General features: G+C 34.1%; 2 protein-coding genes and 1 long non-coding RNA gene across 3 annotated transcripts; 1 reads left to right on the top strand and 2 right to left on the bottom strand.

The window, feature by feature from the left end:
* Positions 1-442: 442 nt before the first annotated feature.
* LOC111998541 (uncharacterized) lies at positions 443-4,749 on the bottom strand. The gene is made up of 3 exons (XM_024030631.2): positions 4,618-4,749; positions 4,175-4,387; positions 443-723 (listed from the first exon to the last, which is right to left on the bottom strand). The coding sequence occupies exons 2-3, from the start codon at positions 4,364-4,366 to the stop codon at positions 649-651; spliced, it is 267 nt and encodes an 88-aa protein (XP_023886399.1). The 5' UTR covers positions 4,367-4,387; positions 4,618-4,749; the 3' UTR covers positions 443-648.
* Positions 4,750-4,944: 195 nt separating this feature from the next.
* On the top strand, positions 4,945-6,342 carry LOC136065168 (uncharacterized). Its single transcript, XR_010626793.1, has 3 exons — positions 4,945-5,052; positions 5,450-5,579; positions 5,845-6,342. It is a non-coding gene; the product is annotated as an uncharacterized LOC136065168 (long non-coding RNA).
* Positions 6,343-8,663: 2,321 nt separating this feature from the next.
* Positions 8,664-11,304, bottom strand: LOC111993799 (uncharacterized). Its single transcript, XM_024025624.2, has 3 exons — positions 10,744-11,304; positions 9,906-10,065; positions 8,664-9,007 (listed from the first exon to the last, which is right to left on the bottom strand). Exons 1-3 carry the CDS (start codon positions 10,972-10,974, stop codon positions 8,808-8,810), a joined length of 591 nt encoding a protein of 196 aa, XP_023881392.1. The 5' UTR covers positions 10,975-11,304; the 3' UTR covers positions 8,664-8,807.
* Positions 11,305-14,319: the final 3,015 nt, after the last annotated feature.

Consider the following 14,319-nt stretch of genomic DNA (forward strand, 5'->3'; position numbering starts at 1 on the left):
ATTGGAGCTTGAGGAATGAAACCAAATCTATGGCGTGGGCTAAGAGATTTGTTGCTATAGATGTGGTGCTAGCTCAAATGGTGGTGCGGTGTGGTTGTCAAAACTCTGAAATGGTTATTGGTTATTGGCCAAGGATAGAAATGAGTCAAATGACATGACAATGTTGATTGCTGGACCGTGTGTCGTCAGCAGGTTTCAGGTTTCATCGGAGCAGATTGGTTGATGAACAACTCTAGTACAAAGACTCAGGTCGTTGAAATAATTAATTAGGTCAATTATTATTATTTTCCAACTAATGCTATACTCATCATTTCACCAATCAAAATTTTAAGCCATAACATTTTTTTGAATGACATTAACAACATTAAAGTAAGAATAGATACAATACTAATTCCACAACTTGCAAGACCATCTGAAATGTTTTCTTTAAGGAAAGCAAGCAAAACAGTCAACATCTTATTTTCATTATGGAAAAAATTGTATGATGGTAACCCACACAGAGTTCTAAATCCAAATCTTATAAACATTACAAAAAGCAAGTCTTAAAAGACCGCCATATTGTCTGGCAATCAACAGATACAGGGAGTGCTATGCCAACCAGCGAGAATTAGATACCCAACCTCCACTACACTTGATTCCAGGACAGCTTTAGTAGTCTTTATTGCCAAAGTTCTTGCACCAGATCTGTGAAGGAATTGGACGAACAGGATGATGTGGCCGTTGCTGCAAGAAAATAATGTCCTCTTAGCTATATTCATCATGGTCATCACAAGCACGATGAAAAAACACATGAAATGGGGGAAAAGAGGTTTCAAATAGTTGAACTAGTCCTCTCCATCAGTTTATACAAAGTGGTTATCATATAGTATAGGGTTGCTTTCAATCAATTCCAAGAAAAAGACATCCAACTCCTATTAGAAAGAATCCTTAGAACAAACATTCATCAATACTACAGAGAGAGGTCACCAGAAATTAAATATCAACACTTATTTAAATGCAAATATGGACACTTTCTAGATTAGAAATGCAAAACAACACATAAGCTTTAGTCCCAAATTTTTTTGCAGTTGGCTATGGATTCTCAACATATTAGTCAGGGTTTTATTTCCACCATTCTATCCAATCCAAAGTCATACTCTATGATACTTTCTTAATTGACATGCCATTGTTTACTACTTCTACTAACATTATTTTGGTCTTGCTGTAACCTTTTTTCATTCCCTCAACTTGAATCAATTCACTCATTCCCACAACCGCATTAATTGTTCTCCTTTGAACACAATTAAACTTTCTTAAACGACTCTCCCTCATCTTTTGATCAATAGGGGCTGCCCCTACCTTTTGAGCAAAATTCCCTATTTTGAATCCTATCTTTCTGTATATTTCCATGTATCCATTTTAACATTCTCATTTCAGCTACACTCATTTATGAATATGTTACTTCTTAACATCCCAACATTCAATACTACAAAAATAAGTGAGTGTTTGAAGATTCAGAATGACATTTGATGAATCTGAAGCTGATCCTTTTACACAGCTTGTTTGATTGGATGGCGGTGTTTCAAGGCCATGGTTCTTCTATATTTTATTTTTTTTTAATTATTTTATAAAATTTATAGATGGTTGAACTTTGCTTGAGTTTGACCTTGAGCAACGACATCAGCTCTTGCAAAGTCTTGCAAAATATAAAAAGTAGCTTATTTTACACATTTTGACACCAAAAAAAAAAAAACCCCACATCAATTGGTGTAAAATTGTACATAAATACACAAGTGCTACAATAACCGTGCATATATGCACAGTTACTGTAACTCTTCTATATATTATTTTAGTATTATTTCCCTCCCCTCACATTCTCTCTTCCACTTTCTCTCTCTCTCTTCAACTCATAAAAATATTATTTATATAAAATATAGTGTATAATAGATGAACTGATGTGGTTGTTTTGTAAAAATGATGGTGTAAAATAGAAAAGTAGATTTTTTATGTAAAATGTACGGAATATTTTAGAAGAGCTGATGTTGTTGCTCTTAGTATGCTTACTTATATACTGGGAGGTTTTAGAATATTTTAATAAAACTTTTATTACTTATCAAAGAAATGTATTCTACAATCACACAATTCTTTTGGTCCACTTCTCCACTCAGCTATCCTATGATTCACATCATGTTCAATCTCTGCATCTTTATTAATTATTGATCCAAGTATAATAAAATTTTTTTAAAAATGAAATAAATGTTAGTGACAAAGAAAAACAAAAGATCTAAACCCCAATTGCTTTAAAAACAATTTATGTGCCAGAGAAAGGAGGGGGGAGGGGGGGAGGGGGGGTTGTTGGCTAATTTGGGCACACACTAAGAGATCCAACCTCAATTTTTTTTTTCTTCAACCTCAGCCCCCGACTATCTCTATATTAAAGAACTTTTCTTTTTCTTTTTCTTTTTGTTGCTGAATCTATATTAAAGCACTTGAAACTAGGGAATAAGGCTTAGTTATGCTGTGTTCTTATATACGTATCTAAGTAGAACAGAGTAGACCTTATCAAGGCCATTGAAGCCCTATATAATAACGTGAACATAAAAGAAATTCTTTAGTCGTTCATTGCAAATGTAATGGCAAATCTAACGCAGTAACATCTGCACTCCCAAGATGTGGCGAACTCAAAACAAACCTGACTAAGATCAAGTAAACACCACCGACCAACGTTAATGTTTTCTTGATTTCAATCCAAGTGACACAACTTAAATCAGAGAAGACATTTGGGACTCTACTATAGCATCTTTATTAAGCGCTCTCATATCTTAGTTGTCATGAGCAATAAAATTACATTTAAACCCAAACACAACTATGCTATTGTAAAAAATCCATGTCACTATCTACCATGACCACAACCCAACGATATACAGAAAATCCAATCCATTAAAGATGGCACCACATCATTTCCCAAGATTTGAAATTTCCAAGTGGCACATGTCAATTAACATGACTATCAAGGGATAACTTATAAACACAGATAAAAAACTATCTTGCCTGGAGTTTGAAACTGCAACACTGCAATATGAATAAAGTTCAACCAATTCCAATTGGCAAACAAAAGCAAATGTGGATTCAAAATGCCCAACTTTTTGGAGATGTATTCAACTAACCATAGTACATAATAAGCCATACAAAAAGTTAAAGGTATGTGCACACATACACGCACTCACAAACAATATTAGAATGAGGAATGTCTACAGTATGGTAATAAGAGAGAGAATCTCTATGCATCCATATCCTCATAGCCTCTGCTAAAAGGTACATTTCTTATTAAGTGTTTGTTAAACTAAAAAAATAAGAATAAATGGCATCCATTGCAAGGAGTAAGTCAACAATTTACTTGAGTGCATGAAATTGCCTTGTTAAGAGTAACAAGTTGCCGTGTTTCCAGTGTATATAATACAAACAATAGACAGAATGAAGGTAGGTCTTGATTACAAACATCTGGCTAAAAGTATTCAGCATACCAAATTCAACTGGCTCAAGTGACACTTGCTTCTCCCATATGAATGACATGAAGGGTGAGATTATGGGCTCGTGTCACACTAAGTAAATGTGTAACCCAGATTTTTATTTTTTAAGCATTTAAAATAACCAAAACTCGAATGAAATTTATTTACTAAAAGTACGATGTTATGACATTTAGTTAGAGTCCAATTGAAAAACATAAGGGAAGTTCCAAAGCAGATCTATAAGCCCATATGCTAAATGAAAATTCCAATCACTTCGTTGCTGGGGAAATTTATGGTCTCAATGTCACCTAGTGAAGAATTGTTTACCACAGCCTCAAGAAGCCTAAATGCCTAATCTCAAACCTTCACAAGTTCCACCCTCAGAAACATATTACTTTTGAAATTATTGAAACCGCAACAAAAAATTTATTACCTAGATCCATAAACAGCTGTTTGCCCATTGTTTCAACCAAATATTGCAGGCCTAAATTGTAAATAATCTAACTTCCAAAATTTTATAAATTTCTTATATTTCTCAGCAACCAAAAGGAAACTAAAACGTTGACCAGAGAAAACATAGCTCAAGAATTCTAAAAAACTCAAAAAGTCCACTTTGATTCACATTTCCCCCACATTTTCTCAGCAACCAAACAGAAATTTAACATTGAGAGAGAGAGAGAGAAGACCTCGAGCTCGGCAGACTTCATGGCGATGGGGATGCAGATGAGGAAGACGCCGGCCATGGCGATAGCGGTGTTGCGGCGCCAGTGCTTGGGCCTGCAGTATGGGCCACCGGACATGCTCCAGACCTTGGTACGAAAGTCTCCATGGGCCTCCCCATGTCCATGTCCATGTCCGTGATCTGCTCCACCTCCCATTGGATTCTTCTCTTTCTTTAGCTGCAGCAAAATTCAGATGTGGATCAGAAGGAAAATGTATCACAATCTTAAGCACAACCCTAATTTAGTTCATTATATATATAGATATAGATACAGTTATAGATAGTTGTAGATGCCTCTCAAAAGAAAAGAAAAGAATAGTTGTAGATAAATAGTTAAATACTAATACAAAGTGCACAGTGAGTTAGTGATGAATGAAGTGCAGTGAAGTGGTGTTGTGTTGAGTTTACCTGAGAAATAGTAGGATCGGGAAGATTGAGAGCTTTTGGATTCTCAAGTGTTTTTGAGAGTTGATGTGGTTTTTGTTACGGAATGGGTGTGCAACTTGCTGTGTAACTGGAGGGCTCGTTTGTCTTTTACTGCTACTTCCGCACGTGGATATCTCTAGCTTTTCTATTTTTGTTTTGTTCGTGCACTCGTGTGAGGCTACGCATTTCATGGACCAGAGCTTCTATACGAGTTAAATGGGCCAGTTGGATCGGTGCAGTTTCATCTCTCTCTCTCTCTCTCTCTCTCTCTCTCTCTCTCTCTCTCTCTCTTGTGCGATTGATGGTGTCCTCTCTAAAGGAGAAAAGATGGATTTCTTCCATGATGAGTTTCGCTGCCAGTGTATGTCAAGGATGTTGTAGCTATCATACTAGCTTTGACAAGCAGATGGATATCAGGTATAATTTTACAGTGTTGAAGTTTAAATACTGGTAACATAGATGATAAACTGCAGCATGTTATTTTGTTCACCTCATCATTCATTTGGTTCTTACATTCAGGATATCCATCTTCAGGTAAAGGACAGTCTTGATTAAGGTGTGGCCGTGTGGCAATATCAAAATTGCCTTCTATTTTATAACACCATGCTAATGATACTTTTGAATGCTTTGTTTGTGGAAGAGTATCCCTATGAAAGGAATCTAGAGCCTTTATGTTTTATTTGTGGTTATATTTTATGGATGTTGCCAACCTTCTGCTTTTTCTATATGCCTTGACATCTCTCTCTCTCTCTATATATATATATATGCTGAATGTCTTTATTAATGATTTTGACAATCAAAATTGTTGAACCAGAGGGTAAGCAAATGCAATTGCTACTAAATGTTGGTGGACCAGATAGGGTATCCAGGGTACAAATGGCTGAGGCTGTGGCGGATTTCAGAGGATACAACACATCATTAAAAAACCAGTGTCTGCATCTTCAGTATGTATAGCATTTAAGATTTAATCCTTAATTTTTAAATGCCTGAGAACCAGATTTTTGACCTGCCTTTTCTTCATTTGCTGTCTTGATCTTTGTGCACCATCTCTTTCATTTCATCCCCTAACCATCTATCAACTCACTTGTTGGATGCACATTTCTTATTATATTTACTAGCTTATGATAATTCACTTATTGGATCATGCAATCACATTGATTATTATGTATAATTTTTGTGGTGATTTTTGTTCTATAAATAATTCTTCAGGTTGATCGAGGTGTCAAGTCCCAGCTGACATATCCATGAATTTATCCAAACTAGTTCAGACTCTAAAATTTTCTCCCACTTCATTCACAGATGGTGTCAAATTGACACTCACTACTGGGGCTAAATCTTGAGGATGTGAAGATGTTGTGATTTCTGTAGTTTCTAGTATGTACAAGTGCTATTGCCAGGGGTATAGCATGAACGGTGATTCTCAATACTAGGCCCCAATTGAGACCACGAGTGTCTTTCCAAGTCCACTGCTCTTTGTGGAGTTCATAGATGCTTCTCATGTCTTAAAACAAAGAGAGAATAAAAGTGTTTTTCTTTTATCACCCTTCCATAATTTTGTTTTCCTTCAAGGGGAAAAATGTATGAGTGTTATAGATATGTGTCTATTTGGTATGGTTTCTTTTTCAGCATTTTGCAAATAGGTTGTATGAACAAGTTGAAACCTTAAAAAATAACTTTTGAATTGCTTGAAAAAATTATTTTCACATACTGAAGCTGGTTGTGAGAAATTAGTTTATTTTCTGCTTCCTTGAACTTTGTTGAAACTGCTGAAATTGATTTCCATTTAAAACCTCTCTAATATTATAGTTTTTATTTTTGCTAACATTGAAATCATATGTTTGAGTGTTAATGTGTTCATTTTTTGGAGCTAGTTGACTGACACTCTTTAACTATATCAATATTTCTCAGATGCATAATATGATCAAACATATATTCAAACCTCAAATTGAGATGAATAGAAAATTATGACAGTAAACCAAAAAAAAAACCTCATGTACGTGGAGTGTGGAGCACTTGTGATGAGGCTAGTAATTATAACTATTATAATCATTTTTGAATTTTTTGGGAGATAAGACCAGTACTAAATATAAATACTAATGCATACTGTGCATCAATATGGCGGTGTAAATAAAAAAAAGCCAGGGAATAAAGGGCAGTAAGCAGTGAATGAGTAGTTCAAGCCCACCAAAGATTATGGGCTAATTCCCTTTTGAGATGCCACTTCTTTAAACTTAGGCCCAATACAAGAAATGAACCACTTGGGTTAATATTTGTCCTAGCTGCACAAGCTAACCATTTCACACGCTAAAAAAGTATATTATGAAATGGTTTTGTGAGAGGGTTGTCTCTTATAGTATGCATGATTTTTACATGTTGTAAGATGGTGGTCTGTAAGATGGTGGTCTCATGAGATACATTCTTCTGACTTAGTATGAGTGTTTGGATGTATAAACAAGTTATACTTTCCTACTAATTTGTACATATACAATATTCTTTATTATTATTATTATTTGGGAAATTGCAATTTGTCCTCCTTGTGATAGCCACTTCACTAGTTCACATTCTATAATCTATAGACCCTAATAAATCTTTCATAGTCTTAGTGATTAAAAATAAATAAAAAGAAGTGTTATACGGATTATGTGGGTTTAGAGATGGTAAAAACTTTCCTCCCTATCTTGCTTTGTCCTACTTAACTTTTTTCTACCTTGAAAAGTAATGGGACAATGATAGGTTTTGCTCGCTTTACCCTATCCTTACTTGAAATTGTCAGATTAAACAGTAGGTTTACTTTCCAACTGACTCTAACCGTCTCATGGGCAACTATACTTACTTTCTCTCTTTCTTTTAATACTCTCGTAACTACTCCTCCTTGTTTACTTTCATTTTATCTCATTAATGCTAAAACTATCTCATTAGAAATGTGAAAATACTTCCAATTTATCTCGCTCTTGACCTACCTTACTCTTACTTCATATAGGCATCCCTGATTTGACCCGTCATGCTTGTTGCCATCCTCACATATAATATATATTAGAAGTATATATATATATATATATATATAGAGAGAGAGAGAGAGAGAGAGAGAGAGAGANAAAGGTCCCCCCCCCCCCCCCCCATCTCTCTCTGCAAGCCAGACCTGTCTCATGGCCACACATTTAAACCAGTCACTTGAAAATTCAATAACAACAATATATGACTTTGAAAAATTATTTTGACTCGTCTCACACAATACATAAACTGAAAATTATAGTTTCAATTTCCTTAGACCACTTAAATTCATTTTGGTAAAAAAGAAAACATTTTCCGAGTGCTTGCTGTTGATGTTTCCACTGGATGGTAATTGAGAATTACATGAAAAATTGCTAGTGCTTATATTATTATTAGTCCTATCTCCAACAAATCAATTCCACTATCTGTACCTCCAACCTTTTGTTACTTTTTAGTTGAACGTTTGAAAAAGTGTTAAAGAAATAATCTTGCACTTTGTTATGTTGTCATGTTGGCTAAAAAAATGTTAGCCAAGAATAGTGAACAGTATAATTTAGTTTTGGTGTGCAACACATCAATAGAGTAAACTCTGCAAGTCTGTGCAATTCAGTTCAAAACAGGAAGGATTCCCCAAAAATCATTTATAAATCAGTCAAAAGCCAGTAAACACAACTTGTTCTAGCATCCATAAGATCAAGGTAACTCAATTGGATTACCTACGATTGCAATTTTATTTTATTTTTGGTTTTTCTCTATTTTAAGACAGTGAACTGGCAAACAAGATCAGTTTCAAATCATCCTATTAATGGTATGTCCAATTTTATAAACCATAAAGAGGTGAAATTTCAACACAGAAGAGTTTAAACTATAAACCAGGGAAATGATGACTATAAGGAATGGATGACACTTTCATAAAGAAAGGGATCATTCACATAGCAAGGATTTGGCAGGTTGCAGAACAATATAGGCAAACTATCTACTGAAAGCAACAATAAGAGAACTTTAAAACGAATGCATTTGCTAAGAACATAGTCATCAATAACAAGCACTCAGACCTGGTGCGAGAAAGACAATTTATTCTTCCCATCACTTATAAAGCCAATACATTTAGCAGTCTCTAATCAGATGCAGCTAAGATAATAGCCAATAAACTTGTGAATGTACAACATAAGGTCTACATTCTACGTACACACCTGAATTGGAAGCGATTTTGGAACAGGTGAGATAGTCTGTGGCCCAAAAATGATACTGCTTCTCAAAATCGCAAAGTTCAAGCATTTTTTGGAAACAAACTGCTCTGCTGCCACTTTTGATTTTCCATAAACATTCACAGGAACAGTTTCATCTTCTTCCTTGTAGAAGGACTTCACCCCTTCATAAACTGTTTGGGAACTTACATCATAGACAATCTAGCCACAAATATTTAAAGGCCAAATAGAAAGATAAATGGATGAGATAGGGAATAGCTGTATCTGAGATTTGTTTTGTCCAGCTAAATGAAAAGTAGAAAAGGCCAATGACTTAGAGCTCAAATAGCACTTTCTCTTGCCATAAGAACAAGGTAAAAGGTGAGGACAAGGATTCAAGATCCACTACATGCATGTATAATTTCACAATCCAGCTAGTCACGGTACTAACAATTTTTCAGGTGTAAGAAATTAAGCTTAGATGACTAATAATAATAGAAAGAAAATGCCTGGAACAGAACACAAGAAAGATTATTAACTTTATTTACTTGCACTAGTATGTTATAACTTATATGCATGCTGTCATTGACATGGAAAAAAATCATAATATGTAACTGCCCCAATATCTAATAGTGGTATTTCAAAAGGTAGGGCCAAATAAATCAAATGAGTACAAGATGAGACTTGAGAAAAGAAGAATTATGCCAAAAAGTGTTGTGGTCAATTCACTCAATTGCAATAAAGTCCTATGAATGTACTTTAATCTTACCACGTTTGGTGTTTAGGCTTTTGAGTTGACTAAAGAATTGCGGCCACCTCTAAAATGAAATTTAAAGTATCCCTTAAGCTATTTTTTTATTTACAAAAAAAAAAAAATCCACTAGTGACAGTTTTGTGTTGCAGCATTGCTTAATAAGGCTGAAACCAGCTAGCCAGGTCATGCTTCAGATATTAATTCTTATAAGACATAGGTCTGCACTCTTTGTATCTTAAGACTTCTGGACCATATATACAAACAATAAGAATACATAACAATTCATAGTAATTACATTTTCTACTTTTATTTCCTCCAGTAATTTCAGCAGTACTTACCTTGATCAGTTGACAAGTGAATTAAAAGGGTATTACCCTCTTTAAAGTTTGATAACCAATCAACAAGAGAAGATGGCACATTAACAGAGAGTGCAGCAGCAGGATCCATTTCACAGACACGAGGTACCGAGAGTGCCGCACAATTCACCACCACATCAGGCTGACATTTCAAGTATGACATAATTGTCAGCACTTGAAACACAGATAGAAGTTCATCTGTATTTAAAATTTAAAAATCTTTCTTCTTTTATTTTTTTTAATAATAAAAAAGAATCAAAAAACAGAAAATTAGATTCATATCACATTTATGGTAAGTTTCAGTAGACAAAGCATTTTAGCATTTCAGATTTTATGAATCCTGCCTAGACAACTAATGGCTAAGACATATGGACCTCCATATGTGATAACTAAAAGTTGGATTATTCTCAATTCAGAACTTGACAATGAAAAAGGAAGATAGCAATTCAGTTATACTACTTTCCTAATTTCCAAGAAATTTCTTGGGGCCAAAAAAAAAAGTATGAATAAATAGAATCCATAAAAACGACTAAAGATTCCCAGGTACAGGCGCTTTGAGTAGTTTGTTTCACGTGCACGTTTAAACACAAAATGCAGAATGCCGAAAATTCCCATAATCTATTACTAATAAGCTAAAAAAGCTCAAGGTTTTTTTTTTTTTTTTTTAACACAAAGATCTCCTAGACCACATTATTAAAAAACAAAAATAAAAACACCCATAAACCAAATTCATAAATTTCTCTAGTTTGCAATCCAACAATCAAAAGTAAATTAACAATAGCGAACATAGTTGCTGTTTTGGGGTGAAAACAGAACAGACCTGGCCAAATGAGCGTGAAATGCCATCAAATCCTTGTCCAGTTTTCAAATCAACATGGAAAGGAAGCAAATGAGGAAGGGCATCAAGCAGAGGTTGAGGAAGGTTAGAGTGGTAGGTGAATACAAGATCGTATTCAAATGGGGTGCCTTGGATCTCTGAAAAGCCTTGCAATAGGTGTTGTCCTAAATAGCCAGTGCCTCCCACTACCAAAACTCTCTTCCTACTACTCATATCTCTAATCTCTCTCTCTCTCTCTCTCTCTCTCTCTCTGTAGAATTGTTGGGGTTGTTGTTTTTGAAGCTTTTTTATGGAATTGGAAGATTATGATTGGCGCTTTGATAATTGGAATGAGATGGGCTTCTTTCTTTTGGCAAATTTGTGTAGTTTGGTTTGGGAAACTTCTGTTGTCAATTGTCAGTGTCAGTCGGAGGCCTGTCCTTGCCAGTGTTTCTCACATTGCCTGAAAGTGAAGCAAGGAAAATGGTACAGTGGGTTTAGGAAATGGGGAATAGATTTATGGGTGGCAATTGGCAAAGGAGAAGAGGTTGGGTACAAAAGAAGAAAGATAAATGGAAAAATTTATTTAAATCCCAATTTTTATTTTTTTTTTTGGGTAAAAGGAATTGTTTTTGGAAAAGTCTAGTGGCACTCACTAACTATTAAGTAGCAAAGTGAGATAAGTAAATAAAAAATTGTTACTCGTTGTCTACCACGTGGAAGTTGTAATAAAAAAAAAATTGTGAAATAATTTGTAGTTTTATAATTACTCAATTTTTATTGAGTAATGTTATAGGTACAAATTATTTTACAATATTTTTATAAATTATTGTTGTGGTCAACTTCTTATTAGTTTTCATCTAGACTCTCTAATAACATCACTTTTTTTATTTACCAATAATAACTTATTACATTAACTGTTTGTAAAATTTTTTTAAAAAAATTTGTATCTCTAGCATTTTCCATATTTAACGAAGTATTTTTAACCTTGAATCTTCTAGATAAAAAGTGTAAAAAATGTGTAATTTTGCAAGAGTTGCAGGTGATAACTTGTATCCATCTTTATATATATATATATATATGGGCTTAAAAAAAATACCGAATAAATATGTTGTTTTTTCTACAACGAAAATAAGAAAAACCCAAATCCAAAATCGTAATTACCACTTTTCCGTTTTGGGACCCAACCTCTTAGTTTCTCCTTTGCCAATTGCCCCCTTGACTTCTATTCCCCATTTCCCAACCCAACGGTACCATTTCCTCTCGAGTTGTGCTATTACCACATAAAGTGACACCCTCACTTTTTTATTACTCACAATTTGCCACGTGAGTAAATTATATTGTAAGTTGTGCCATGTAACTTTATGTGGCACAAGTTGTGCCATGTAACTTTATGTGGCACAAGTTGTGCCAGCACAAGCATTATTCTTTCCTTTCTTCACTTCAGGTAATGTGAGAAACACTGATAGTGACAACCCTCTGTCTAACACTGACCACAGAAGTTTGAGCAAACTGCAAACACATGGCACCAATGGAAGTTCTAAAAAAGAACGATAAACAAGTGTCAACATTGAACATATTGTTGCCACTGCCCATAATCAAAATTTTCTTCCAATGCTGATTTTGGTTGAAATTTCACTACCCATAACTATAATGTTTATAAGTTTTCATTACTCACCACTTGATCACATGTGAAACACATGGTTTTGTTAATTTTTGTTGCATATATAATTTACGAGAAGATTAAACATCTTCTCACCCTTATGAGTACGATAGTATTTCAAATTTCTAGCATCCATTTTATAATAATTGCTCTTTATTATTATATCAATAGATATCTATTAGTTTTTTTTTTTTTTTAAACGTAAATGAAGATTAAACTTCAAATCTCTTATATATGATAACAAAAGACTTAAAAAAAAAAAAAAAAAAGGCCATGTGGCAATCCACATGACATTAATATTAATATTTAAATATCACCATTAAGCACGCTAGTATTTTTCATTCACTATTCAACGGTAGAGACTATTTTTATACAATATCAAAATGTTAGGAACTTCTAATAAAAAAAATGTTAAGGACTAAACTTACACATTTAAAATTTATATGGGCTTGATTCTAAAAAAAATATATGGGCTTAAAATGGGCTTTAAATAACAATATAGGCAGAAGCAAACCAAGTTCTGCTTCAGCCTATGTTGTTGTTTTTTCTGTAACGAAATTAAGAACAACCAAAATCCAAACTTTAAATGGGCTTTAAATAGTGAAAACCACATTCCCTCTTCGAGTTGAAACTGAAGCTTTCAGATGGGCCTTGTCATTGGCCTCTAATATGGCATTTGAGGCCATATTCATTGAGACAGATTCTAAAATTTGGCATGATGCTCTAGCTGTTCCAGATTCATGTCCATGGAGGATTAAATCTATTTCCATTGAAATGCTTAATATCTTGTCTAACTATGCCAATTTGTCTGTTAGTTGGATTCCTAGAGCTACTAATGAAGCTGCCCACTCCTTAACTAAGTAAGTGTCTCTTCATTGTAATGTGTTTGGCTCTTTTAAGTTAGGTTGCTGTTCCCCCACCCCCAAACCCCCCCCCGGGGGGGTTTTGAAGCTGTTATCAGAGGCGAGGCTGTTTTGTCTTTGTAGTGTTTTGTTGCTGCAATAAAAATGAGTAATGCTACAGTTACAAACTATTTTATAATATTTTTATAAACTATTGATGTGACCAGCTTCTTATTGGTTTTTATTTAGGCTTGCCATTAACAGCACTTTTCATTTACCAAAAACCACTCACCACATCAGCAATTTGTAAATTTTTTTGTTAAAAAGTTTGTACCTCTAGCATTACTCTAATTACTTTCCATTTCATTTCCTAAATTAATACTAGTTTTTTTTTTTCTTTTCTCTTTCTCCTTATTTAATTAGTTTCCATTTGATTAAAGGTACATGACCATTTTCAATACCTACAAATCATATTCATCTCTACTAACAGGGACGGACCCACACTAGGGCAGAGGGGGCCATTGCCCCCCCCCCCCCAAAATAAATAAAAAAACTAGTATAAAAAAATTAAGATTTTCCATATATATATATTTGTCTCTCATTCTCTAAAATATTAAGATATTGAACTATAAAATAAAAAAAANTAATCCACATGACATAATATTAATATTTAAATATCACCATTAAGCACGCTAGTATTTTTCATTCACTATTCAACGGTAGAGACTATTTTTATACAATATCAAAATGTTAGGAACTTCTAATAAAAAAAATGTTAAGGACTAAACTTACACATTTAAAATTTATATGGGCTTGATTCTAAAAAAAATATATGGGCTTAAAATGGGCTTTAAATAACAATATAGGCAGAAGCAAACCAAGTTCTGCTTCAGCCTATGTTGTTGTTTTTTCTGTAACGAAATTAAGAACAACCAAAATCCAAACTTTAAATGGGCTTTAAATAGTGAAAACCACATTCCCTCTTCGAGTTGAAACTGAAGCTTTCAGATGGGCCTTGTCATTGGCCTCTAATATGGCATTTGAGGCCATATTCATTGAGACAGATTCTAAAAT

Source organism: Quercus suber, unplaced genomic scaffold (assembly GCF_002906115.3).
Source record: "Quercus suber isolate HL8 unplaced genomic scaffold, Cork oak 2.0 scaffold_869, whole genome shotgun sequence".
Taxonomy (NCBI): Eukaryota; Viridiplantae; Streptophyta; class Magnoliopsida; order Fagales; family Fagaceae; genus Quercus; species Quercus suber.

Coding starts and splice junctions, on each gene's coding strand:
- LOC111998541 (XM_024030631.2), bottom strand. CDS start 4,366: ATGGGAGGTGGAGCAGATCACGGACATGGACATGGACATGGGGAGGCC. Junction 724..4,174: donor TGAAGTCTGCCGAGCTCGAG/GTCTTCTCTCTC, acceptor ATTTTCTTGCAG/CAACGGCCACATCATCCTGT.
- LOC111993799 (XM_024025624.2), bottom strand. CDS start 10,974: ATGAGTAGTAGGAAGAGAGTTTTGGTAGTGGGAGGCACTGGCTATTTA. Junction 10,066..10,743: donor TTTCACGCTCATTTGGCCAG/GTCTGTTCTGTT, acceptor TTGAAATGTCAG/CCTGATGTGGTGGTGAATTG. Junction 9,008..9,905: donor TCACTTGTCAACTGATCAAG/GTAAGTACTGCT, acceptor GTTCCCAAACAG/TTTATGAAGGGGTGAAGTCC.